Below are 27,342 nucleotides of genomic sequence, written 5' to 3' on the forward strand. Positions count from 1 at the left end.
GATCGTAAGGGTACATTTTTGCGGTAAATTTGAATTTATATTTGCTTGGAACTTTTTCTACCTGAATAAAAAAGTAGTTTATGAGCTGACCTGGCTCAATACATAACTCGGGAACCGCTATATATTATAGGTACACAGCTGTCGGACTATCCCCTATTTAAAGGCGGCAGGTAAATAATATTTTACACATGAAAGATATATAAAATGCCGATATCGTGGCAATTAAATTCAGAACGAAACTAACTCCCGACTATGTAACTTCTTTGCACGTTTATTTGCACATATCCTATACCTACAGAACAAAAATAACAGTAGTTTTCAAAATTTGGAACATTTAAATTGGTAAGTTTTTTAAATAATATTTTAAAAGCAAATTAACACTTCTAAACCATGATTTCAAAATTTCAGATCCATGGCGTCGTCAATATGTCGAGTGTGCCTAGTGAACTTCGAAGATATGGTAAACATATTCGATGCGACACATGAATCGGGCATTTCCATTGCACTCATGATTTCTCGGTGCACCAATTATAAAATCAAGAAAGAGGATCAATTACCCAAAACCATTTGCAAGTCCTGTTTGCAGGATGCGCACAACGCCTTCGAGATTATAGAAACGTACGAGAGGAGCCACCAGTTTTTCAGTTTCTTCAAGGATGTACGGGAGGAGGAATGCGAGGATGCAGGACCCAATTGCTCCGAGGAAGGTACAAACGTAGAAGAGAGTTCAAATGGAGACAATGGAACACAGCACTCATCAAGTGGAGACAAGGGAAGAAGAACAAATCGATCAAATTCGCAATCTATTACTGAGGGGACTGAAGATGAACTAGAAAAGACGAATGATGATTTTGATGATGATGATTCTAACCATGATAAAGACTATGAGCCTGGCTTGGATGAGTCTAATATCAAATCCAATGATAAATGCCCGCATAAGTGTGCCAATTGCCCGAAGGCTTTTCCAACGAAAGCAGGACTACAAAGACACCTTCTAACCCACAAAGGAGAACGGCCCTTCAAGTGTTCCCAATGCCCTAAGGCTTTTATTTATTCTTCAGGACTTGAGCGTCATCTGCTGGCACACACAGGAGAAAAATCGTTCGCGTGTTCAAAATGCTCGAAGAGATTTAAAACTAGTCAAAATCTTACGGTACACATGCGAACTCACACAGGAGAACGACCGTTCAAGTGTTCTCAGTGCTCAAATTCGTATTTCCATAGGTCAAGTCTTCAGATACACTTGCGAGCCCATACAGGAGAACGACCATTTAAGTGTCCCCATTGCCCAGGGTCTTTTGCTCGGGATTCGTATCTTCGAGTGCACTTGCGAATTCACACAGGAGAACGACCTTACAAGTGTGCCCATTGCCCAAAGACTTTCATTCAGTATACAGGTCTGCAAGGACACTTGAGCGCCCACACGGAGGAAAGACCCTTTAAGTGTTCCCAATGCTCAAAGGCTTTTCCAATTCTTCCAAATCTAAAGCGACACATGCTAACGCACACAGGAAAAAAACCATTTAAGTGTTCCCATTGCTCAAAGGCTTTCGGCCAGAAGTCCACACTTAAGATACACTTGCAATGCCACTCAGAAGAAAAACTATTCAAGTGTACCCACTGCCAAAAAACTTTTAAGACGAAATCAATTCTTCGCATACACCTGAAAACCCACACAGGAGAACGACCCTTTAAGTGTTCCCAATGCTCGAAGGCTTTTTCATTCCATCCAAATCTTAAGCGACACATGCTAACGCACACAGGAAAAAAACCATTTGAGTGTTCCCAATGCTCACAGACTTTTGCACGGAATTTCACCCTTCAGAATCACTTGCGAACCCACACGGGAGAAAGACCATTCAAATGTTCAAAATGCACAAGTACTTTTGCTTCGAAATCAGTTCTTTACGAACACTTGCGAACCCACAGCGGAATAAAAAAATTCAAGTGTTCCCATTGCCCAAAAGCCTTCACACAGAACTCAAATCTTTGGATGCACTTGCGAATGCACAAAAACGAACGATCATTTAAGTGTTCCCAATGTTCGAAGAGCTTCCTAACCAAACATCATCTTCAGCGACACCTTGCAACACATGATCCTGCAACTGTTTCTAGTGAATGACAACTTTTTAATTTAATAAATATCTCAAGAGACCTATGCGATACAATACACTATAAAATAATAACGTTTTTAAAATTTTGCTTTATATATTTGTTTGGGAAAACAAATAAATCGACTAGAATGCAATTCAATTTTTTTAGCGACGTTTTTTTTAAACTTTACCAACTTGGAGAACAAATATAAAATAGCAAATCTATTTTTGTTTTCTTGCCTTTTTACAACTCAATAAACTAAATAATAATATAGTTTAAAAAAAAAAACTAAATGGAATGCTACAATCGAATACTCAGCATTCCCAATTTTAAAATAAACATCCTTCTTTAAAAAATCATCAGGTTGCCCTAGTATATACATTAAATTGCCAATAAAGTCTCTTAATCTCTTTTTTATTGCCTTGAGCAATTGCTTTGTCATTAAGCCGAAAATGTTTACACCCGGTACTCGTGAAATAAAAGGGTATATTTTGAATATATTGAATCAATAATTATGGATTCATTTTGCGGCAGAGGGTGTCACCTAAAACCCGAGACAGTTTAAACAAACCGTCACTACCAAAAATGTGATGTATATATTGCATTCTAAACATTTATTTGTTTTCCCAAACAAAAATGTTAAACAAATTTGTTCCAGTTCTTTAAAAGTTATTATTTTAAAGTGTGCTATATCGCATAAGTCTCTTTAGATGTTTATTAAAGTGAAAAAATGTTGCAGAATCATTCTTTCGAATGTGTTAAAATGTGTCGCTTTAGAAAATAATAAGTTTTGAAGTTCTTCGTACATTGGGAACACTTAAATCGTTCTTTTGTGTGCGCTCGCAAGTGCATCGAGATACTACTATAAAAAATGTATAGAAAAGCCAAACCTTTAAGACTTAATTTTAATTCAAAATAAAATATACATGTTTTGTAAACAGTTAATGTTCAATTCATATATATATATATAAAATAAAATAAAAATATACTTTAGATTGATCACATTTTTAACTTTGCTTATATATTTATATTGGGTGTTTAATAATAAGTGCATTTTAGCAGAATTTGATAATGTTAACAGAGGCTGTGCAAGAAATGGAGTGAAACCAGGCTAAAGGTGCAGCACATTTTTCAGTGTTGCCATTTGTCAATGTTAGCTCCAATGTTGTTATCGATGTTGGCACCTCTTGCGAGTACACTAACATTTCTGATTAGAAAAAGATTTTTTAAAAACTTAAGTTAGGAAAACGATTTCTGATAAGAAAACGATAATTTTTAACATTTTTGATAGGAAATCGATGTAACTAAACATTTCTGTTAAAAAAGCGGTGATAAGTCGGCAGCGCTGCGGCAGAGGGAAATTAGAAAAGAGATGGAAATTACATCAATGTTGCCCCGCCAAACATCGATGAAACCGATGATTTTAAAACATCGATGACATCGATGTTGGTATTGATGTTTCTCCACCTCTATTGCCATCTCTATAGCGCCAAAGCGCTGCCACTACTGAAAAATCGTGACGGAAAACGGAAAACGCGGAAGAAAATCGCGTTGGGTAGCGGTAAATTCAAAAACTGTGTTTCGAGGAACAACACTAAGCAAACGAATCGTGCCGAAAAAAAACGAAAAATGTGAATATGTTTATGAATTTCTTGTTGAGTGAATTAAATGATAACGACCAAGCTGTGTTTATTGCGTTCTGATTTGCTTTTCAAAAACCCAGGCACACACAGACAGTGGCACCCACACGATCGCAATAGAGTGCAGTAGCAGTGATAAAACAAATGCACAACAATAAAGCAAAGTCGGAAAAGTTTCACAATGCAAAGGCGGCCCATGCATAAAAATGGCCAATTTGGCGCTCTTTGCACTTGTCGCGTCGTTGGAAAAACAACAAAAGAAAAAACAATTTTGCTCTCTGCTTTGTTTTTGTTTGGACCGCCGCTCACGCACATAAAGGCACCAGCATTTTGCATTTGTTTTTTTAGTCTTGATGCATTATCACAACAATTTATCACCTCTCTCTCTCTCTCTTTTGTCTTTCCTTTTCTCCCGCAAAAAGTTGCACTTGTGATCAAATTAAATTTAACGTCGCGATTCGACTCTATTTTGGCAAATTCTTTCGAAATTATTTCGGTTTTTTGGTGATATGCCGCTTTGGGCGTGAAATGTCTAAAAATAGCCGGTTGGGACTGATAAAACAGATCACTCTCACTATCTGCCGCCGCTCTTTATAATATTTGCGTGTGTAGGTGTGGGAAATAATCGCGGCATTTTTATTACCATTTTATTTTCTTAATGTATGGCGCAAAGTCTTATTGTTTTTATACCGTTTAAGACTAAAAGATCCTACATCCTCTAAATTTTCTTATTTATAAATGTGTATTGCCAAATAAAGTTAAAAATGCTACTTCTCGCAACAAAATTCGTTCTTTTGCCTAAAAAATCAAAATGAAAACGCTTAAGAGAAATAACGATATGATTAAAAATCGGTTTAGTAATTTTGTTAAAAGTTTTGGCACCGATTGACGGTTCCCAATTGAAAGATATAAAGCAGCAAGCTGTGCGGTATGCTCCTTAACAACTCGATTTAAATATTGACGCATAAAATGTTAGGTTACAGGTTGTTGATATTATTTACTGATTTGCATATTTGCAAACATGCATAATGCAACAATCTGTTGATGAAATTAAGGACTTAATACGATCAAAATCCAGTTAACCTGTACTCTTGTACACCGTTTTTTTATATTAACAATTAAAATTGTCATTTGCGTTTTGAGAAAAATGTGTGGTGTATTTTTCCAATCAGAAAGTGTTGTTACCGAGATATTTATATTTTAAATTTAATTAAATTCAGCAATAAAATAATAAATAATAAAAAAATAAGTGTCTAAGCATGCAGGACTTACCACCGGTATACTGCACTTTTATCCCACTGTAATATTGAGTCATCCAACAAGTTGTTGCAGTCTTGGGTTGATTTTTCTATTACTTCTTTCTTCTCGTTCTCGTGCTCGTATTCGTATTTTTGTTTTCCTGTTTCTGCTGCCTAATGCATAAATTACATTTTCCTTTTGGACTTTGCCAGATTTGTTTAGCACCTTTTTAGCGAAAAGTTTTCAACGGAAATGGTCAACAAAAATTGAAAAACTCCCATGTAAATACTCCACAAAAACACATACACACCCACGAGCTAAGTGAAATACACACCAACACATACGCGCTTAATAAAGATTAACGCATTTCTTATCAAGCGGTGATAGCGAGCAAAGATGATGGTGAGAGGCAGAGCGTGAGAGAGAAAGGGAAAAGAAAGAGAGGCAGTGATATCTTTTCTCTGCCTGATTAGCAGCGTCTAGTTTTTCTCGTGTTATTTATTTGTTTTCTGGTCTTCGCTGCCTTCTCTTTGCGTTCTTCGCAGCAGCTGCCTACGAACGTCGACGCTGCCTGCTATATTTTCGCGCCGCTGCTGATAAAATAAAGAACAATATTAATTTAAGTTTAAAAATAGAATTCGCTGCAGATGCCCATTGCATGAATCTGTGCGAGCGTGAGCGCGACCGCGAGAGAACTGATTTCTCTCTTTCGCTCTCTCGCGGCACACACATGTTGATCCGCAGCGGCAGCGTCAATTAGCGATTGAGAGAGAGAGAGAAGAAGAGAGCGAGAGAGAGATTATACTCATACAAAAATCGCTCATCTCTGAGAGCTGCAAATCAGTGATGTCAAGGGAAAAGAGTAAAATCTTAGGTAGATAATAAAAAGTCGCTAACTTCAGATGTGCCGTAGGAATTTCTGAACTCACAAAAAATAGTTGAACTGGCGTACAAATTGTGTGCGTTTGTTATACACCCGGAAGATTAATTGATAAGTGCAAAAAGACGATCTTGTTATGTTTAGACTTTGAATTTGGTCAACAATATAATTTAGTCCCAAATAACTAAACTTTACAAATTACAGAAATAGTTTTAGTCACAAAAGTACAAAAAAAACCACTCTATCTCAACAAGCTAAGCAACAATATTGTAATAGTTGCTGAAGAAATACTTGTTACTTCTTTTTTTTTTTTCTATATTCCCTCAATGTACAAACAAAAGCTAGAGCTAGAAAAGTAGCTAAAGAAACATCTCTGGGGAGCATGCGGTGTCGCTCGCTCGCTTTTCGGTTGGGGCTTTTTCAGTATTATTCTATTCGCCTGCGCCCCAAGTTTCTTTTTCGGATTGGCAAAGCCGCGTGCGCCCCACTCGCAACACACACACACACACAGAAAACGAACACGATATTATGCATATGTATGCTTAATATATATTTTTCTGATTGGATTGGGACAAAAACAAAACCCAAGGAGTGCGAAAAACGTGAAAAAAAGTAAAAAGCATTTCGAATAATATTCTGTGCGGTTTGTGTTAATAATTATTATTAAATGAAAAACAAATTCCGTCAAATGTGCTAACAAGAGTGTTCGCGGCCGCAGCGCCATAAAGTTTACAACAATTCGGGGAAAAAAATCTAAATAATAATGAAAACTGGAATTTGTGATAATTGTTTTTCGGGCGAGTGAGCAAGAAGGAGAGAAGTGCAGAGATAACAGATTTGTTTTGTGTCCCTGATAAGCGATTCCAGCGCGCATCTTTATCTGGAACATGGCGTTCGCCGATACTGTAGAAAAAGTGTAATTTTGGAGAATCGAATATCGAGTTTAACCTGCTTACTCGACTGGAAATTCCAAAAATAATACGCTCTAAAAAACAATTACATGCATATTTTATAATTTGAACATTTTTTTCTTGATCTACATATATCGGCAGTCCATTGTTCTTCCAGATTATTCGTTATAACCTCTCTCTCTCTTCAACTTCGAAACACAATGCATTTTCTCTTCCTTCCTCTCTTTTCGCATGTAATTTCCTTTTTGTAAAACTTACCGCTACTACCATTACTTAGTTTTTCACTCTCTCCCACTCTCTCACTCTCTCTTTTTGTGTGCAACAACAATAACCGCAACAACAACGGGAATTGAAATGTATATTAACCGCAGTTTTTCCATACTAAAAGCAAACTCGAGTAAATAAAATAGCCACCACAACAACAAAAGCACAAAGTGAACAATCGTTAAACAACCAAAAAGCAAGCCAATTAGAAAAATAAACACAGTGCAAAATTTCAAAAAAAAAAAAAAAACATTAGAATAGAAAAGAAAACGCCGGAGATCGTGGAAAAAAAGTTTATCTAACTGTAAATCCGAGCGCCAACGTGGGAGGCATCCGAAGCTAAAACAGCGGATAGAAGGCACAGAGAGAGAGAGGAGCGAAGTCATCTCTGGCAAAAGCTGATGACGAAACGAACACGTACGTAAACCCAATCTTTATCAAGAACCAACTTATGATCTCCCGGAATCGCACTCCACCATAATAATATTGTGTCTGGAAAGTGGAAAAATAATAGCAAGCAAACTAGCGTTTAAGCGTTTCAAAATTGCATAATTTATTTCGGTTACAAAGCAACCTAGGGCAAAGGTTAAAGGTTAAAATTTTTAAAACTGATAAACTTAATCAAAAAAAAGCGAAAATACCTAAATTTTACTTATACCTATAGGGCATGTCCGCAATCAACAGTCGATTTTTACAAAATTTAAAAGCACGGGAACTATTTGCTTAACTTTTCGGAAATCATCGATATTTTAAAATTATTACCGTCAGTACCAAAGAATATAACTAATCCTAGCATAAAGTTATCTGTCTAGGGGCAATTGTTGAAAATTCATTGACGTACTGACTTAACTTTTTTTTTTTATTAATCATTCATTAAGAAAGTTTTGAAATCAAAAGGAAAAACACACAAGTTCAATAGCAAAAGAATTTGTAGAAATACTTTTGAAAATTTGGTTTAAATTCCTTTGAATTAAATTATTTGTAATTTCCCCTTTCTCTAGCACTTTTCATTTTCATTTATTGGCTGAACACCAATACTTTTTGGTAATCTAAAAACCAAGCTATTTCCGACTCCGATTCAAATAATTACACAGATGCATATGTGGTGTCCATGCAATGAAACCAAAATACTTGCGTTAACTGCGTTGGGACCTGGGACTCGTGCTCCTCTTCTCAAATTATCCAGAGTATCCCATCCCCCACAATGCATGGAAAAGTTCGATAAAAGCCGGCCACTAAAATGCCGGCAATGAACCGCAACAAGTTGGCTTTCCCCGGTTTTCTGTGAAAGGTCGGCAAGGGAGTGGTTAAATTGCCAATGTGGCTTCTAGCGATTTCGTTCATCTTTTTCTTCCCCTTAGAGATTTTTCTGAACGATTTCATTTGCGTTTTTTGGTCGAATTAAATTTTTATAGTGTGGAAAAATTGGGAAAAAAAAATTAAATTTGTCTTGCATTTTTTGGATTTTTTGTGTGTTTACATTACCCTCGGTTTGCTAATGAAATTGAAATGTTCGATGTTTCTAAAAGCGTTCTATTTATAAATTTTTGTATTAATAGTGGGGCGCTCACTGTTTGCACATGAGTCTGTGAGCTTTTGGGTGGTGGGTGTAATTGACAGCTTCCTCGAGACCTAAGAGAACATTTTTTTTTGGCAGAAACGCAAAATGTTCATAGCTTGAACTTTGAAATGAATATTTTGGGTATCTGTTTTGTGTCAACATTTGCGCAGAAATACAAATGTTTTCCTCATTTCTCCATGGTGTTTGCTCGCAAAATTATTAAGTAATAAATATGTTCGACTTCTTATTTCTGGCTTCAAAGCCAACGAGCCGTCGTTTGGACCCGTTAGATTGAACAGGTGTTTTCGGTTTTTTCCATAAAACACAGTTTAAAGTTCTACACGATTTAAGTAACATTAAACTGAGAAGCTGAAGAAAATATTGAATTCTGATTTTATGGTCCAAGGGTTTCCCACCACAAGTACAATATTATACATAATTATTTGTTTTTCTCTTTCGTTTAATTTGGGTTAATATTTTATGCGAATTGTTTAAAAATTTCCATAGCAAAGGGTTTGCATAATTAACTTGTATTTTATTGAATTACAATTTACGAAACTGTATTAAGCTTGCAAACTTTTTTGGGCAAAACTCCATGCTTTTAACAATCCGTATGAATTCGTATAATTTCCCTCATGGTCGCTTTGTTACATCCGCAATAAAATAAAACAAACAAAACAAAATATTTCAAGCAACATTTTTGTAGTCTTTTCCTTGTTGTTCTTTTCACAATTCCCTTAACTTTTAGTTTAAATATAGAATAGTATACAGAACAAACAATTTGTTTGTAATTAGTTTTAATGTACTTCTTGGGCGTACACAGCTTGGAAATTAAGTTATTTGCCTGTTAATTAGACGGAACAAAGTAACCAAAGTAACAAAGTAACAAACCAACACACATACAACATAAAGTAATTTCAGAAGCAGAAAGTTAAAATATTTAGCAATGGTCAAAAGTATAAAAAGTTTATTAAACTAATTGATAATACTTTTTTTATTATATACAAATTTGAAACAAATAAACAAACTATACGAATACCGAGTATTTTAGCCTAACTCGAAATTTTTCTTGGTATATCTCTAAAAACTTGTCCGGTTTAAAAAGTATTTCTTTTGCTTCCTTTTTTCTTTTTTTCGTATATTTATTTTGCGCTAAAACCGCAAAAAGTTTTGCGGTTCGGCCACGACGCAATCTTATCATCTAATGTTCTAAAAATAGAAACAACAACTACAGCAGAATGGATGGGGCCCCATCGTCAGTGCCGTCCCTGAGCGGGCCTCTGGAACTTGGAGCGAAAATTGTCGCCCAACCTTTTTCAGCTCTATCTCGCTATCTATCTCTATCTCTAGCTGTATCTTTATTCGTGTGTGTAAAAATAATATGTGGCATAGGCGTATCTTTATCTGTGTATCCGTATCTGTATCTGTATCCGTATCTATATAGTATTGGTTGGTCTATACAGCAGCATTGTATCTTTTTGCACATTTCGCTATCAACAAAAATTTGGTTTTCTTCTTCTTGGTTGTGAATTTTGTACTTTTCTTGTTTTCTTTTAGAGCGACCGTGTGATCATTTAGCGTCCTGCTAATTCAATTTGAATCTTCTGTTCTTGGTTTAGATATCTGTTTTTAAAAGTGAACGGGTGTGTTTTTGTTTTTTTTAAGATTTCGAGAAAATATTTTTTTTGGCTAGAAATTTACGAAGTAAAACGCGTTTCCTATATTCAAAAAAAAGGTTCATCAAATAGGTTGTCGGAAATTGTACTTTTCCCTTTAAAATATTTCAAGAACGTGGTATGTTACATTTTTCTATTGCTTATTTCTAAAGGTAATCTGTTATACCTTTTTAAAAAGAAAAACAAACAGCTATAATACTTAAAAATAAATATTTTTCCAAAAAAAAAAAGGAAAAAAAAACTGTCATTTGTCAACAAAAAATTTCACGCCTATAATTAAATTAGAAGTAATATACTAAATGAAACTAATAAAATGGTGCCATATTTTTGTGTTCTATTAATCTGAGAGAATCATGCGAGTGTGAGTGCCAGGGTCATATAAGACAATTTGCATCTTGAAAAGTATTTTCTAATTTTTTTTAATTTTTTATAACGAAAAATTGAACTTAAACATATGAAAAAAAATCTACACATATGGTCACCTTAACACCACTATAATTACCAAAATATAATGAACAGTCTTGTTGCCTAGAGCATTTCAACTTCGATCTCACCTACCAATAATACTGTCACTTTGTTTGACCATCCATTTATGATAAACAAGCAAGAAAAAGTAACACACCAAATATTTTTCACCACAATTTTCTTTGCTGTCAAGCCTGAAAAGTTTTTCGCGCGTTGCTGAAATAATAAACAGAAATATGAAAATAATAAGAAACAGTGTCAGGCAAAAAAAAACAAATTGTTTGAGAATGTAGCTGCTGTGCTGTTCAAAAAATTCCACAGCTCGTTTCAATGTTTGTCGCTGCGAATATTAAAAAATTCCACGTGATTTAAGAGAAGAATTCGCTGGCCCCTTTTTTATTTTAAAGAAAGGGACATTATTTGGCTAATCAGTTAACACGGGATTGCGGATTTTTAATAACTGCGCTGGCCAATTGGGAAAAAACAAATTGTGTTTGCACATTTAAATTGTACATTTTTCTGCGGGATGTGTACCAAAAATTCCACTATAAATAATTTGACACTTGCAAGTCGTTGGCATTGCATAAATTAGACATAACATGGCAGACACCCGGTGACCATGGCTCAATGCCAACGACTTCGTTTAGTTCCTCTTTATCGACGTCTGATGTCTGTTTCCTGAGAGGCCTCGATATCCTTGTGTTAGTAATTAGATTAACATATATGCAAATTTCCCAGAAGATAGTTTTGAATCCTTTGACTCCTGTCAGAAACACTAGCTTACAGAACTAATCATACAAAGTGCTTACCAAACAAGACTTCGTTCGACAAAGTCCAATTTGCGTTTTCTGCCTTTGATTTTAGAAATCATTTCACTGAAGGAAGGAGGAAAAGGAACGTAAATAGAGATTTGTTCTGTAATTTTGCCTGATTATTTTAATGTCTACATTTTTCGGTTACGGGTCTATGCAACTTGTTGAGCATTTTTACAAATTTTTATTTTGTAAACTAGTGTAACTGACGAGCAAGAATGTAAGGCTTCTTAGGCATTTTGCTAATTGTTTAGAATTTTGGTTTGCGCAGTATGATGGAATAGTAAGGATTATGAACAGGTAATATGCAATTAGCATAGTTTATTAGCGGTAGTTTATTAAAAATAACTTAAATGTGTTGGTTTTAATTGAAAGTATATCAAAGCATGAGGCACAACATTAAAAAACACTGAGCTTTTAAAACTTTATTATTGTCACTGATGTTAACAAATTTTAATTTGATAAAAATGTATGTCATTATAGTTGCACGAAATTCGGTATATCTTTTTCTTTTTTCAAACATTCATTTTATCTTCTGAGCTGTTTTTAAAATGTAATTTCATGGACTTAGACTCATATAAGTGAACAATTCTAAATGAGTGGTTTATTTTTATAATTATCATCAGCATGTCGATAATTTAGTGATTTGTTAAGATAATTTATATGCCTTCTATGCCAGCACCCATTCTTATTAACTCGTTTTTTGCATGCATTAGTCGTACGCAAAAGCCGTAACAACAATCACATCGAGAAGTTCGTCAATGAGACCCACAAGTGCATAAGCCTCCTTCTTCCGAACTGGCGAAGCGTAAAATGAGCGAACCCAAAACGCAGGGATTCTGGTTGCCTCGACGACCAGCTCCCCAAGTACCCTCCTGATTCTCGTACGCTTTGTAAGCAACTCATTCCTATGACCATGCTATATAGTACCCCCTCCTGAAACCCACAGCCCACAGATGAGGGCCTAAAAACCGGGGAGATCGATGAAACCCCAGATACTGTGGTATGCGCTGGCGAAACCAGCGAAATTCCTTCTTCAAATTGTACAACGTACTTTGAAAATGCACTAAAACTTCCGTTAGTTCACATATTACCTGCCGCTACTTTAATTTTGGTTTTACGTAGTTTTTAATTAAACTTTTGAAAAATAATTCATTCTTAGGTTCATCAAATGCCATATTGGTTAACAAAATATTTAGACTTTGTTTAATCCGAACTTACTCCATTTTACCGCAACGAAAAAGTGTCTTCTATTTTTAAACGAAACAAAGGCTTCCATGCTAGCTCCTGTTTTTTAAAATACAAAGCTTTGAGTGTTTATTGATTTTACGCAATTTTATTGAATTATTTTAAACCCATCGATGGGAAACTACCGTATTTTGCATTCAATTCGAGTCGCTACCGTACCTCAGCATCTTTGTTTGTCCACCAATTAGCAGAATATCAGCGGAAAAACAGTTTGCACTGAATATACCTTAAATTGTATATTCAGCTTTTGCAACTCACATGAGGGAAACAAGACGCTATCAATGAACAGATTTCCAGCATGAATGTATGCAAGAACCACACTCATACACCTCTGTAGTTGCATTTCGCCTGACAATTTTAAAGCCATAATTCATGACCTTTGAATGGTGCTCAATTAAAAAGTCAAATTGGTTCAAAGAAGGAATTGATTAACGTTTTTTTGAAGAGAACTTTACTTGGCTTTATTTTTTGTTTGTGCTCTCTTCAGAGTAGGGAGTGAATGGTCAAGAATAGTTAGACAAAAACAAAAAAACTTGACAAAAGTTTGTATCCTTTTAATCAAATTTTATCGTTTCCTTTATTAGGTGTTCAATGAATTCCTTAAAAAAAATTTAACTTTAGGAAGCCAATATTTTCGGCTTTAACCCAAAAAAAGGCAATAATTTTAATTATAAATAAGCAAACGATTTTTTATTTAATTAAAAATAGTGTTTTTGTTGGCCAAAGGCCAAACTCAAACTATGCACCCACATAGTAAATGTTGACAAAAGGAGTTGGTGAAACGGAAACGAGAGTAAATTAATTTTCTCCGCATTTCTGTGGGCTTCCAAAAGTTGGGAGTAATTTAATTTGGCCAATGGAAAAGCTTTTCGGCTGCTGCCATTGGGACATGACATGTGTGACAAGTGACAGAGCAGACAAAAGACCATTGAAACACAATCAGAAGTCTTAGTGCCAGAAAGATTTATGATGGAATTGTATATAATTGTTCGTTTGTTTGTTTATTTATTTACTGCCAATTATGCGGGAATTTCTTAGTAAGGCATTTAAGTTAAGTATATTAAGTATATTTTTAAGGAACTGTTAGCTAAATATGTGCAATAGAGATGTAAATACCTTTACTTTTACATGTTTTCTTCGGTTTTAATAAAATGTAAATAAAATATTATTATTCAAAAGCGCAATTTTGATCTGTGTAGTTGTTGTTCTTTGTCAGGATTCCGCATTTGCAATTGTTGGCTAAGTTTCGTAATTTGATTGCGGTAGAACATTGGCTGAAGTTTTGCATTTATACCATGAAAGGCTCAAAAGTTTAGTTTAACCTTTAATAATAATAACTTGTAATTTAATATCTGAAACCCGAATTCTGTTTGACCAAAGTAAATGTACTTAATTTATCTTAATGAGATTGTATGCTGTGTTTTCTCATTATTGCCTCAGTCTATTACATAAACATTCGCTGGCTAACATCTTTGTTCACATTTCACTCAAATATCTTATTCCAATTACGCACTGTCTATATAAAATCACACAGCCTAAACGCGCGAATGTGTTAAGATTCCTGGAAATCTGCAAATTTTAAACATAAAACCTGACTTGCCCGAAGTTGAATTTACATAATTGTAATCTACCCACAACAAGGTTGCTAATCTATTCGCCGATTTGGGCAACATTGTTGCCCTCCGAATATCACCTTTGGCCAAGAAGGAAACCATTTAAGGGGCCTTTCAACGCTTTTGTCGTTTAGTACGTTTTGCCAGGGAATTGTTTATGTTTGGGCCCAAAGGCCCGGCACTAAATTATGTTGTTTTGACTTGGCGTTAATGGCCCTTTCCGACTTGCTGTTTCTGTGCTCTGCCACAAGACGGTGTCGATTTGACCGGAGGCGTTTCATCGTATTTACCACCTGCTCCTTCCTCGGAAAGTGTCGATTGCCGGTTCCTGTCTTGTAGTGCCCTCTGCCACTTCCTTTGGATCACACTACGAACCCCACATATGCATATATTAAGTTCCTCAATTTGCCATGAGCAACAGATAAGCGAATTTGTATTGGCTGCTTCAACAGTTTTACTTTTTGGAAATAAATTGAAAAATTACAAAAATTTTAAAATGATTTATAATTTATTACAATATTTAAAAAATAATATGTTATTTAACATGTTCTTTATGATGTTTAAAAGCCTTGTGATCATAAACCTGAATCCTCAGTTACTAAGTTTTGATGATATTTCTCGTGGATGATAGCTAAAAGTTTACTGGTACAACATTTGGTTTTGAAATATAATTATTATCATGTTTTTTAAAATATATAATGAATGAAATAAATAAATTTGCACTTTTTAGGCATTTTAGACGAAAGCAGAAGCTTTCAAGGTTCTGAAACTAAACTCTTTTCATTTTAAAGGAGTTTAATTTTTGGCTAGCATTTGCCGTTTCTCGTGTATGTTTTGTTAATGCCAAAGCGACCCTCGCTCGCTTTTAAGTTATTTTCCGCGAAAGCAAACAATTCGGCAAATATGTCCCGTATTCCACCGCCCACTCGTCAATTTGCCTATGGGCTTCGTCGGCCTGCGACACAAGCGGCGAAATAATTTTCCATGAAAATATGCAAGGAACTCGCCCTTATCAGAGTCCGCCTACCTGAGGGGCAGTTTTCCCTGTCGACTGATTTTTCCGCTTCTCTTCCCGTGGGTCTTCGTCATTGGCAATATGTGGGCTTGCCTTGGGTTCCAATTTAAGTGTTTTTGTTTAATAAACAAATAAGTAAGTAAAGTAGATTGAAGAAAACGACGCCAGTCAGTCGGTGGAAAGTCCACAAAGGGTTTTCTCCTCCATAGTTTTACTTGTCTTTGTTGTTGCGCTTGTTTGCTTTAATTTTTGGGCGGGGCATCTTCTATTAGCATTAATCGCCATCGGCAAAAGTGCGAGGGAACTGCGACGTGCGAGTCAATATCCATACCTTCTGGGTACTGGCCCTATCCATTTCTCTCTCCCTCGCAAAACATCTCCCATAAATTTACGACTCTTGGAGCTTTTAACAACTGTTTGTCCTGCAATTTCCCACAAACGAGAGAGAAAGGAAATTTATTATCATTTTTATGGGCTCTGCGAATACGCTCTCGCCACCAATTTAGGTGGCAAAGGAAAACTCGAAAGAGTGAGGAAAATTCTTGGAAGAGAATAACCTGCGATACTGGCACAAAAGTTTTTTAATAACTTGGCTTGTACTTCTCAGTTAACTAGAACTAACTAAAATGCGCCAGTTAGTTTAGCATACTTTTCAGGGTAGGCGCTGCTGTATAAAAGCAATTAACTCTGCTCCACTCGCCGACTTAATTTGCATCTATCTGCAAGCACACTTTGGCGTAGGCGTGTTCCCGCCCACTTGGCTGGCACATGTGCCGCTCGCGAAAAAAACCAACGACCAGTACCAGCTCAAACTCAATTTGTCACCGAGCTACGTATATGACATTCTATATGTGGCGGCGTATGTGAAAAAGGGGTTTCGGTTTGGCTAACACGAATTGATTGTGAATGTCAAAGGGGTTCATCGCACGTTGGTCACCAGTAGTCGCAGTTGCATTGGCCAAATTGCAAATGCAACAGATTAAACTTTTTAATCGACACATGCAAAGCCAAAGGAAGAAGATAGCTTGAAAAATCTTGTAAATATTCACGATATTAAATGTTTAAGGGTTAAATTAAAGTCATTATAAGTTATATGTTGCTCATATTTTTTTAAATAAGAGATTGGTTTAAATCTGATTTATGTATTAAATAGTTCGGCATATTCTATGCAAAATAAAGACTCATTTTAATCTAAAATATTTAATAAAAGCCTTACTCGTTTTCATTTTCACCTTTCAAAAAAAAACCCAGAATATTTTTTTCTATTTTTTAGTTGATTAAATTTCTTTGTCTGGACTTGGCCATTTGCGGGGCATGAAATTAAATCTGTTTTTGACTTAAAGTTGCATTTTTCCGACTCGCTTGCCACTTATCTTTCTCTCAACCAAGTTCAACATATATGATATTTTTATGCTTTTATTTACCATTCGTAATCCAGTTTTAATTGGTGGCTCGTTTAATTTTGCCGCCTTACAGTTACACTTAATAATCCTTAAGCTTATTTTAGTAAGCCCTTCTGCAAGAATGCTGTGTTGGCGTTTTTCTTTAAAAAAAGGTTGAAAATCACTCTTTGCCTTAGTTAGTCAGGCTAATTTGCTTTCACAGCAAAAAGTCATATAATTGGCATCGTTAGGGATAGTGCAGAGCAGACTATGAAACGAAGCAAAGTATAATTCTGCAGAAGGGAATAATTAAAAGTCTGAAGAATGGAGTCATTCTATGACTAACTTCGTTTTTGTCAAAAATATCACAACGTATTTGGATTGGCCAGTCTTTATGGGCTCAGTAGCAAATGCAATTGGAATGAGAAAAGTCAGAAGGAAATGCATCAATAGCTTGTGCATTGGATAAATTTTAATTAAGGCAGGAAAGTAAAGAAAATAACCTTATTCAACAGTTGTTCAAACTCAGTCTTTCAAACTGATTTTATGGAATACATAAAATATTTTAAATATATTTTGTGCGTGAGTCCAAATTAACGTAAAGTAAAATAATAACAATTTTTGGATGAAAATGCAAATTAATGTCTTTCTTCTTATTAACCGGTGGAAATAAATTTATGTTTGCATTCACAGGAAAAGGTTTTCATTTGCATTTAATTTTTTATGAACTGGCACGTGTATAATTTGTTATCCGTAAATTGGTTCAGATATACAAAAACAAAGTTATGGTCTTTAAATTTAATATCGTATGTGTTTACTATCTTTATTAAAAAGTTTGAAAACTGTTTAATTTATAAGGTCGATATAAAATACTTCTGACAAAAGAAATCTTTGCACACATACAATCATGAACAAATTGGTCAACTTTATTCGGATCAACATCTTTGGTATCTCAGTAAGTGCTGGTGTTTCTTTTTGACCCGCAAATTGGGAATGTAAATTACCTTCATCGCATTTCCCCTTCAATGTTTACACACACATATTTTTTTCATCCATTTTTCATTCATGAGAAAATATTGAAAAATTTATTTGGTATTTTTGCAGCTCCACTTCAATGTAAACATCAATAATACCAACAAAAAGGACTGGAATTGATTTGTAGGACTTTATGATTCAGCCTGATACACGACCCACATATATTCTTCATTAAACTTGACTTCAACAAAAAGTGTAGATACAATATTGCACAAAACTCATCTTCAAAACCATCGGAGCTGTTGTTGTAACAACACCAGCAATTGCAGCACAACATTACAAACTATTCAACAAAAATATCGCGTGAGTACACATTTGATTAACATTAAATGAATTAATAGTGGTCTGGTAAAAAGGATGTTGAGAAATTTTATTTTCAATTCAGCAATTAAGCGTTTCGAACGTTTTTGTTTCAGAGAAAGGTTTTTTGCCAAGCTTTAATATTTCTGCACTGATTTACATAATCAAAGGTCAAAAAAAGAATACGTGGGTCCAAATTAATGGAACAAAATCGTATATATTGGAAAATAAGTTAAATTGGTTATTTGTACAGTAGGTTGAAAAATACTTTTTTCAATAAATATTATTTTTACTTCCATTTCATTTTTATTCCCAGTCGTTTATCAACATTTAAAATAATCGCGACTTGCTCTTTACACAATTTGTGTTAATTGCTTATTTAAACTCAGATAAAAAACAAACATATGCAAAATTTGTGCAATGAGCACAATTCGACTTTCTTATACAATATCTCACACGTGAATATATATCGCAGATATGTGTATCCATGCTGGTATATAAGTATCGACGTTCTTTTTTTCTCGATTTTGAACGACAAAGTCTGATTCAGCGCGGCTGTCCAAACTCGCTCGAATTTTTGCTGCTTTCCACTCAGCTTCGTAGAGCCAAAAGCTTTTTTGGCAATTTAGTTTAAAAACTTAGTTCGGTATGCAAATAAGAAACTATTGGCTATTTCATGGTTACAAAGATGTTTGTTTTTAATACTTCCTAGAAAATTACAAAAGTGTGAGCCAAGAAAGTTTGCTGAACTAACTTGTTGCTAACTCAATTAAAAGCCAAAAGGAATTAAATTGGATTGGTAATATTTGACTTGTAAGACACCGGAATGAAATCAAGTTACTGTTCTTCAACATGATTTTTAAGTTTCTAATTATGGAAACTTTCTGAGCCAATGCCAGAATCTTAGATCTTTTCTATCTGAACTCGAGCTAAATAACCTTCAACCGCTTCCTTCTGTAAACTTTAGTTTATTAGCAATTTTTACACTAATTTACACATTTTGTTCTCAGTTCGTATTCATTTTTATTTTCTCACAGCCATACCTCGTATGATGGCATATAATATTTGTACGCTCGCGCCATTTAGCGACACTCAACCACAAATCCACTCATCCACTCGCACATGGAGACAGAGCAATATGCTGACATGGAGAACTACACATTTTATCATGCACGATAAATTAATGATAATTTAAAGATAACTTTTATATAAACAATAAATTTTGTTCTCTCTGAATTTGCGCCAGCTAAAAATAGAATCCGAGCAGTTACAAAGAATCGCAATTAGTAATATGATATGTCGGTTGGTATAGCCTTACCATGCACACTCTCGAATCTATAAACATTTGTACATATATATCGAAACATTATTATGAAAACAGGAAAAAATTCGTTGTTTATTCATTAGGCATAGTGGCATGTGTGGGGGATAGATCTTGAAATACAAAGTTTAAGCTGATTAAGCCAAAGGTGTTGGCAGACCTTCAGCTCTGGATTTACTCTATGCAAACATTTAAATCTGTGAAATCTATAAATAGCCGCGAACTTTTATTCAACATTTAAGTATTCTCAGCTTGTTTTGACATCTGGTCAATATTTAAATTGTGGCTTGTAGTCGTAGACTATTTGATTTATTTAAACTCGTTTGGAAGTTCTCTATTTATAGTTATATTTTTTCCAGACAGTAAACCGGTTACTAAGTTTAAAGATATAAATATTATAAAACCCGAAATTCTATTAGTGCAATGCTTGAGTGAATCTTTCTTTTTAGTTGTTTTAACAAATTTGATCGAGTTTGGTTGCCATGTTGATAAAGAACATTGCATTTTAACTTGGATTTTACCCTACATAATCTTTAATTTCCAATTATTTTCCCCTTTTTATTTTTCATCAAAAGCGCGAATGAAATAGAGCTTCAAAATATGAATAGGAAGTTGCAATCGAACCTTTTGTTCCTCTAATCTTTTATCTATTCACTTTCATCGTAATGCGGAAGTCATCCAAGGGCACCCAATTTCCATACAACCGGCAGCCGTTCAAGTTTAACAAAAAATCGCTGAAAAAATAACAAAAACACATGAAAAAAATAACAAACAAAAGACATTCTCTATATCGTCTACCGTTTCGATTCGGCTATTTCTTCTACCTCTTCGCCGATTAGTTCAACAAAAAAACCAAAATCTCTTGAAATGTATACAAGCTTTAACTGTCATTATTCATGGAGCCAAAGCCGAAAACAAAACAAAAGCGTAAGGAGAATACATTTGTTAAGCGGCAATTAAACGTCAATGGCAACACTTGAAATACGATTCAAAGACGATGGATCGTTTTTTTGTTTAGGCTCTATAGAGCGGCCCGAGTGTTCTTATAACTGACATTTTCAAGTGATTATATTGTTCAATTCGATTTCGTTTCGCCCTCAGTCAATTATTTGTTTTTGTTTGTCGACAAAATCATTTGTTTATCTCGAGCTCTTATCAAGTGTTTCGTTTTTACTTACGTATGTGGGTATATGACAAGTAATTCTTTTTCGCCTTTCAATAATTTACGTGAGTGTTCGCCGAAATTGTGATATGCGATAGCTCTTTGATCGGGAGTCGAAGGCGCCGGGTAATTAGCTTAAAAATATGTGTAAGCCCACGCTCGGGGGAATGAATGAAGAACACAGAAAAGCCGTGCCGAGTCCATCAATCAATGGAATGGAGGCGACGACTCGGCTGCTCCGGAAAAAATGTCGAAGACTTAACTTAAATGGCTTTGATTGGTGGCAGGGGTTACAAGTTCAATGGGGCCTATCAGTCAATGGGTAACTGGAGTCGAGCCGCAATTAAATTAGCACAAGAAAACTCAATTGGGAGTAGGGTGGGATACAAAGATCATTTCCCGGGCGAAGGCTTTTATTACTTGGGCTTAAAAGCCCCATATATGATAATATTTGCGACTATATATATATTGAACGTTAAGACATTTAAATTATTTTTAGAAAAGATTGAAAAGATTTAAAAGAGCAACGAGATGGCAGAAAATATTAAATATAATTATGAAATAAACATATTTTCTATCTGGAAATTGCTAATTATAATACAATTAAAGCTTATTGTATATTTTGTTGTGTGTTTAATTGGCTTATAAACAGATACAAGATTAAAAAAGGTATTAATATAAAAAAAATTCAAAATAAAGTCTTGCAGGTTTTTCTGTTGAAGCATCTTAAAATGTTTACCATAGAGTAAACTAAACTAGCATATTTTTTAACACAAAAGAGTGCCACTTAAAAAATGATACAGCGCCATTAGATAAGCCGCATCGAATCCAATTATACTTAAAGAGTATTTGATTGGCCGTCATCATCGGATAATTTGAGTAAATGCCAATTAATTGAATCTGGCAGAAAAGAAAACCGAAGACTAAACAACCACATCCAGTTTGATCAGGTAGCTGGAGGCATCAGTAGGAACTAGCATCTGAAAAAAAATAGAAAACCATTTATCATGTGGTGTCAAATTTGAGGTTTGTTTTTGCTTTTGTTTTTTTTTTCTATTTCAGTTTTTGTTTGAGGTTTGAAGTTTTGGCATTGCTATCTTGTGACCTGGAAGTCAATGGCTATCGGTGGATTGAGAGGCTTTGAAGACCTGGGCACAGAAGGCGCCGCCAGTTGGGCTGGGCACGTTTTGAGATGTGCCCCTTTTCTCGGCTATTTTTTTGTATGCCGATAGTAATCTTGGAAGACCGACCTTAACTGTTTAATTAATGCGTTTTCGCTTTCTACTTTTTTGGTTGTCGCGTGGCCAGACAATGACTAATCAGAAAATAGAAATAGGTCTTTGTCTTCCCTCGCCTCTCAGCTTGTTGTAGTCTTCGGTTTTTTTCTTTTTTGTATTTTTTGCCCGGCAATTCTTCTTGGGGGGTTAATTGAGTGAGACCGCCTGCCTTGAGTTCGGTTGAGTTGGGTTGAGTAAACAAATTGCATTAATTTGTGTCTTATTATTTAATAACAAAATAAATAGAAAACGGCCGACAACGAATTGATAGAGTGCTGTAGTGGTATGTATTTAGCACTTTGTTGGCGCCGGTTGCCGACCAATTATTTTAATTCCAATCAATTAGGAATCAAATGAAATGCATGCCGCCAAACCAGGACAAACATTCTTTTGCATTTTCTCCTTAAATCCTCTAAGCTCCACATTTTTCCAGTACATGTTTAACCCCATTAATCGATTTCCTCTTTTTAGTTTGGATTTTCTGTTGGTGAAGGTTTTCTGCAAATGCTGAATTTGCAAGGTCCTTAAACGGGGTTTAAAAGCAGCTTATGGATTACATTCGAGTACATTTTAATTTCGATTTTTCAGACTATAAAAAAAATCGGAAAAATCGTTTGCAAATGTGCTCCTAAGGCTCTGCACATAAGACCCTGAAGGACTCAAAAAGGATTTTCTAGTTAAATTCACTCGATATATTCTGCGTTAGTTGTGGTTTGGTGGATTGCCAAGTGATGATTATACGTATTTAATTTCCGCACATTTGTACGAGAATTTTTATTTCGTATGGCTTTCAACTAAAACGAGTATAATGCTTTATATCTAAATTATTGGAAAAAAACCACATAAATCACTTTCACAAATCCTCCCATTATTCAACACAATCAATGTCATACTGACTCTGCACCTTTTTTCTTTGCATTTTCCCCACCTTACTTTTTCTGCAAAACCAATTTGCTGTTCATTTATCGAAATATTTTCATTTGAAGTTCGAATGGGATTTTCATACGCAGTCGCCTTAACTGTTGCCCGGTTATTATTATTCGGGCAAACCATAAAACCATAAATTTAGAATTTATTAATGTGCACACGTGTGTTGGTGACAGAATGTGGGGAATTAAGGTGTAGTATGGAATCGATTTCGCAGAGCCCAAAAAGAGGAAAAAATAGGAATACAAGGGAAATAACAAGAAAACTCGCTTGCCTTGCATTATAATGATTATGTTTATTGGAATCGAAGACGTTGAAGAGACGATTTTTATCGCCGAGCTCTTGCTTGATTGTATGCTGTGTTGTGTATACTATTAATATAATTTTATGTGCAAAAATATTCCAATCAACCGGAGGGCAGGAGGGAGGCAGCTCTGTGCCTGCCTGTGTTATCAGCCAACACCCCAAAATAAAACGAATAAAACCTGAGTCGAGATAATGCCGCGACTGGAGTGAGTACTGGTTGGTCGAGTATTGTATAGTCCATCAAATGTGGGCTACGAATCTTTTTTTAGTTGGCTTGCCCAGCCGAAGCTTTGGTATGAGTGGACACTAAACTTATTAATAAAACATCTAGCCATATCAGCTGTGACTTTTAAGTTTCCAATCTTGCGTTCGTTTTGGGATCTTTGGCTTTATGCAGTGTGGATATCGTGGTGCTTTGAGTTCATTTCAGAACAAGTCGTCGCTTCCATTTGCTGTTTGCATATCGCTTTGCCATTAATCGCTGCTGTTGTTGCTGTTTGCTTAAAAAAAAAAACCCAAAACAACAATAACAAATATATAGCATGGTGTACAACAACAAATTTTATTTTTAGCTTGGAGTATTTATAAATGGCCTTGGCGTTCAGCTCAGGGCCCCGGAGGAGACATATATATATATAAAGAGAGAGTAAGAGTGAAAAATATGGAGAATCACATAGTCTGCCACGATCGTCCCGGTTTTACTTTATTTTTTTTCAAGACTTGTGTTTCGGCACGCGTTATTTTGGCTCACATTTTTGTTGCTGCTCATCACCTACTTGTACTTGTACTTGCAAGCATTCTAAAAAAGCCTTTTAAAAATTGGCTGTAACTTTGAAAATAATCATCGCATCGATATATAATTAAGGGCTTATACCAAGCTTCCCATTGAAAAGAAGTTTCTTTGCTCGTGGGTAAATTAAGTGCAAATCTGTTTCACTGGCTGTCAGCTTCCTTCAATATGCTACCGATTCAATCCTTTAAAGCTTTCTCCCTTAGCTGGGCTCAACATCCAATCAACCATCTTGACAGCTGTAACTTGAGTAATTTACTACTCAATTCATACTTACCCTTCGCTCTTATCGCTGTACTTTATATATATCGTTCTTCGACAAGAACTGTCGCTTTACATAGCAACTTAATGGCTGAAAACGGAACAATAATATTAATGAACAGACGTTTCCTCACAAGTACTCAAGAAATTATTACGTATACGCCACATTGCACACGGCTTAAGTTTGGGGGGGGGGAAAGATTTGAAATTAGTTTCGGTACGTTTGGCGGACTTGGAATGCTGACTCTCGCCAGAGAGCAGAGAATGAGCTGGGCTGGAGTGAGCCATATAACTGGCCACTATAGTTAATAAAAATAATAATAATAATACCAGTTAAACCACTTTGCCTGCAATGGCAGACACAGAGGCAGCAGCCGCTACAGCACCAGCAGCAGCAACTTGCATGGAACTTGTTAAATTGTTAAACCCATCAAGACAACCCAGCCCCAAGTAGTCGGAGCCAGTCCATCCAGCCAGCCAGGGAGCCAAGTAAGCCAGCCAGATAGCCAGGAAACCAGGCAGCCACCCCGTCACCCAAACAAACGCAAACTGGACAAGATGGCAAGGACAGCGGAGGAGCAAGTGCCAAGCACACTCCTCAAAATGTCTCCTACATGTTAAAAAACCACAATTTTAAATTTCTAAGAACAGTAGAGAACGTTACCAAGTAATGTATTTCAGCAAAATAAGATATTTCTTCACTTTGTTTTCGCAAAATTCGTAGAATAATATGGGGATTTTCAGGAAAAAGTCTAACAATACAAACCCTGTAGATATACAGCAAATAAGAAAGTACAAAAAGGTCATCCAGACTCGCAGACATTAATGAGTTTTTGAAATATAGTAAATTGCATAATTTTTTCATTGCCAGAATATAATTGAAAAATGTTCTTTCACTTTAATATCAATAAAGTATATAAAACAGACTTAACATTATCCGATAACCTGAATAATTGCAATCGAAGATATTATGGGAATACTTCTTAAATATTTTAATAAACAATACTAATTTATAAATCAAGGACTTTTGCTTACAATCTTCTGACAATCAAATGTTTAAGTGCATTCATCCAGATGCGAAGCTTCGACGACGAGGCCACGGCGCGACGCATTGGCTGGCAAATGCTCTTGAGAGCCTGCGAAGGCATCATCGATGAAATAGAAAACATTTCTAATGGCCTATAAGGCAAAAAGGAAGAGAAGCGTTGAAACTGGATAATCTTGATAGACGAACACTCTGCTCGCATTGATTAGCTTTGGAGAAGATCCAATTCAGCCACAATATTAGTTGGGGACCCTGTGCATTTGTGGTCAGTCTGAGTCGATTATATTAATACACTTAAAAAATTTAATAAAAATTGTTTGTTTTTTTTTTTTTTTGTTTTCAATTTTTCCAAATCAAGTACAAAGTTATGTAGTAAAGTTATATACCAGAAAGTGCTAAGAAAACTTCAGTTTGTATAAGTAATATTAAAATACATTTATTTGTCTACAATTTACTGAAACAATTGATTTTTTTAAAATAAAATTAAACATTTTTGTTATCAAACTGGGGATGCTAATCATCACTGCTTCACTCAATTTTGTGCCGTTTAAGCAATTAAAATTTTTCACTTTGATTTGGAGACTCTGAAGAATCCCAAGAACTCATTGCCAAAAGGCATTGTAGATTTCTATTTGCCGACTGAGCAACTGAATGGATTTTCCTCTGCGACTATTTCGGGGTACAACGGAAATTCTGTTTCCTGTTACCACTTAACCCTTTTTTTTTGGGAGGAAAGAGCCAGAGATGTGCTTTGAGTGTCCGTTTGACTTTACCTCTCGTTCCTGAAACTCGGCTTGATTTGAGTTGTTGTGCCTTTTTTTGCTGTTGTATTTTGAGCCTTTTGGCGGCCGTTGCACATGTGGCGCGTATTCAAGTATTTCCCCACGGTCTATTTTTAGAAAATCCAGTTTTTTGGCAGCACCAAGACTACGGCAGCTCCCAAGTCTGCTTTGCATGACAACCCGCGAGGAAGCGAGAGGATCCGAGTGGAGATTGAGATGGCGATACCGACCTGCAGCACTGATTGCAAGCTTCTCCTTCACTCATAACTTCACCGTACCACCGCTCATAAATGTTTCGCCACTGATTGTTGTCAGCTGAGCTGAGTTCAGCTAAATTTTTGGCAACGACCTCAAAAGTCACTGCGAGCCCTTCACTTTCACACGACCCAAAGTGGTTGCTTGGACTCGCTTCCCAAAAATGGTTAGGACCAGTCGTTACCCCCCTGTCCTATCCTTATAGTGGGTCTCTCTCCATACACTTGAAAAATTCTGCACAATAATTTGGATAAAAGATCATATTTTATAACAACAAAAAATCGATTCAAGATTAGTTGAAAATTATGTAAAAAAGCGTTTTCTTTATTAAAAAGTTCCTTATTAATCAGGGACCAAAAAGCCGATTTCTCTGAACAAAGAAAAGAATTTTTGGAACTATAAAAGCCAGATTCATCATGTTTGAATAACATTTATTGGATGGTAGACCTCATATTAATCAACCATAGTTTGGATGGTAGACCTCTTATTAATCAACCATAGTTTGGATGGTAGATACATTTCAATTCAATAATAGCCTACGAACCACACAACCAAAATCCAATATAAAGACTTTCCAAACCAATTCAAAGTCTTATTTCTTCAATAAAATTGAATGTAATTTTTGCTCCATATTTTGTTTTAAGTGCACTCGTATCTTTCTCTTTCTGTCTTTGTTTGGGCTGTGGCTTGCTTGTTAAATGCCAAAGCTGCCGTCATGGGTTGTCTCCTTTTACGGCTTGCAAAACGGCGCCTCATATCAGGGAGTAGTTAAGGAAAGGAGACTGCAGAGCGGACGGAGTTTGAGTTGGAACTGCGGCTAAGGCCATGGCATTGCATGCCAAGCCATCCTACAGCAGCCCCTGTCCCCACATCCCGGCCTCATCATCGTCAACGACGCTTTTGGTCTCTTTGAAAGTGAAATTTCAGTTTGCAACACAACACATGTGCTGACAATGCTTACTCCATATTCTGGTCCTCATCATACCGCTCATCCGAGCTTCAACAATTTGTTGGTGAGACGAGAATGGTGTTAAATAGAAACACTTTCCCATTGAGAAATTTATTTTTAAATGCCTGTTGT

At 35.6% G+C, this 27,342-nt stretch overlaps 2 protein-coding genes across 6 annotated transcripts in view; both read left to right on the forward strand.

Moving 5' to 3' along the window:
• Positions 1 to 53: 53 nt before the first annotated feature.
• On the forward strand, positions 54 to 25,364 carry LOC108146591 (gastrula zinc finger protein XlCGF57.1). Its single transcript, XM_017272613.2, has 2 exons — positions 54 to 1,611; positions 25,241 to 25,364. The coding sequence occupies exons 1-2, from the start codon at positions 413 to 415 to the stop codon at positions 25,362 to 25,364; spliced, it is 1,323 nt and encodes a 440-aa protein (XP_017128102.2). The 5' UTR covers positions 54 to 412.
• The window catches only part of LOC108146711 (receptor-type guanylate cyclase Gyc76C), a 39,894-nt gene continuing 16,127 nt past the window's right edge, over positions 3,576 to 27,342 (forward strand). The window contains exons 1-3 of one of the 5 annotated variants that reach the window (XM_017272794.2): positions 3,576 to 3,655; positions 7,153 to 7,445; positions 17,905 to 18,138. The gene's annotated coding sequence lies outside the window, so the exon portion shown is untranslated. The other 4 variants (XM_017272791.2, XM_017272793.2, XM_017272795.2 and 1 more) reach the window with 4 other exon arrangements.

Source organism: Drosophila elegans, unplaced genomic scaffold (assembly GCF_018152505.1).
Source record: "Drosophila elegans isolate 14027-0461.03 unplaced genomic scaffold, ASM1815250v1 contig_208, whole genome shotgun sequence".
NCBI classification, from domain to species: Eukaryota; Metazoa; Arthropoda; class Insecta; order Diptera; family Drosophilidae; genus Drosophila; species Drosophila elegans.

What these genes read in the sequence shown, in the direction of transcription:
- LOC108146591 (XM_017272613.2), top strand. Translation starts at nt 413, where the DNA reads ATGGCGTCGTCAATATGTCGAGTGTGCCTAGTGAACTTCGAAGATATG. An exon ending in TCAGAAGAAAAACTATTCAA is followed by an intron (nt 1,612 to 25,240) that starts GTGTACCCACTG and finishes CAAATGTTTAAG; the next exon opens with TGCATTCATCCAGATGCGAA.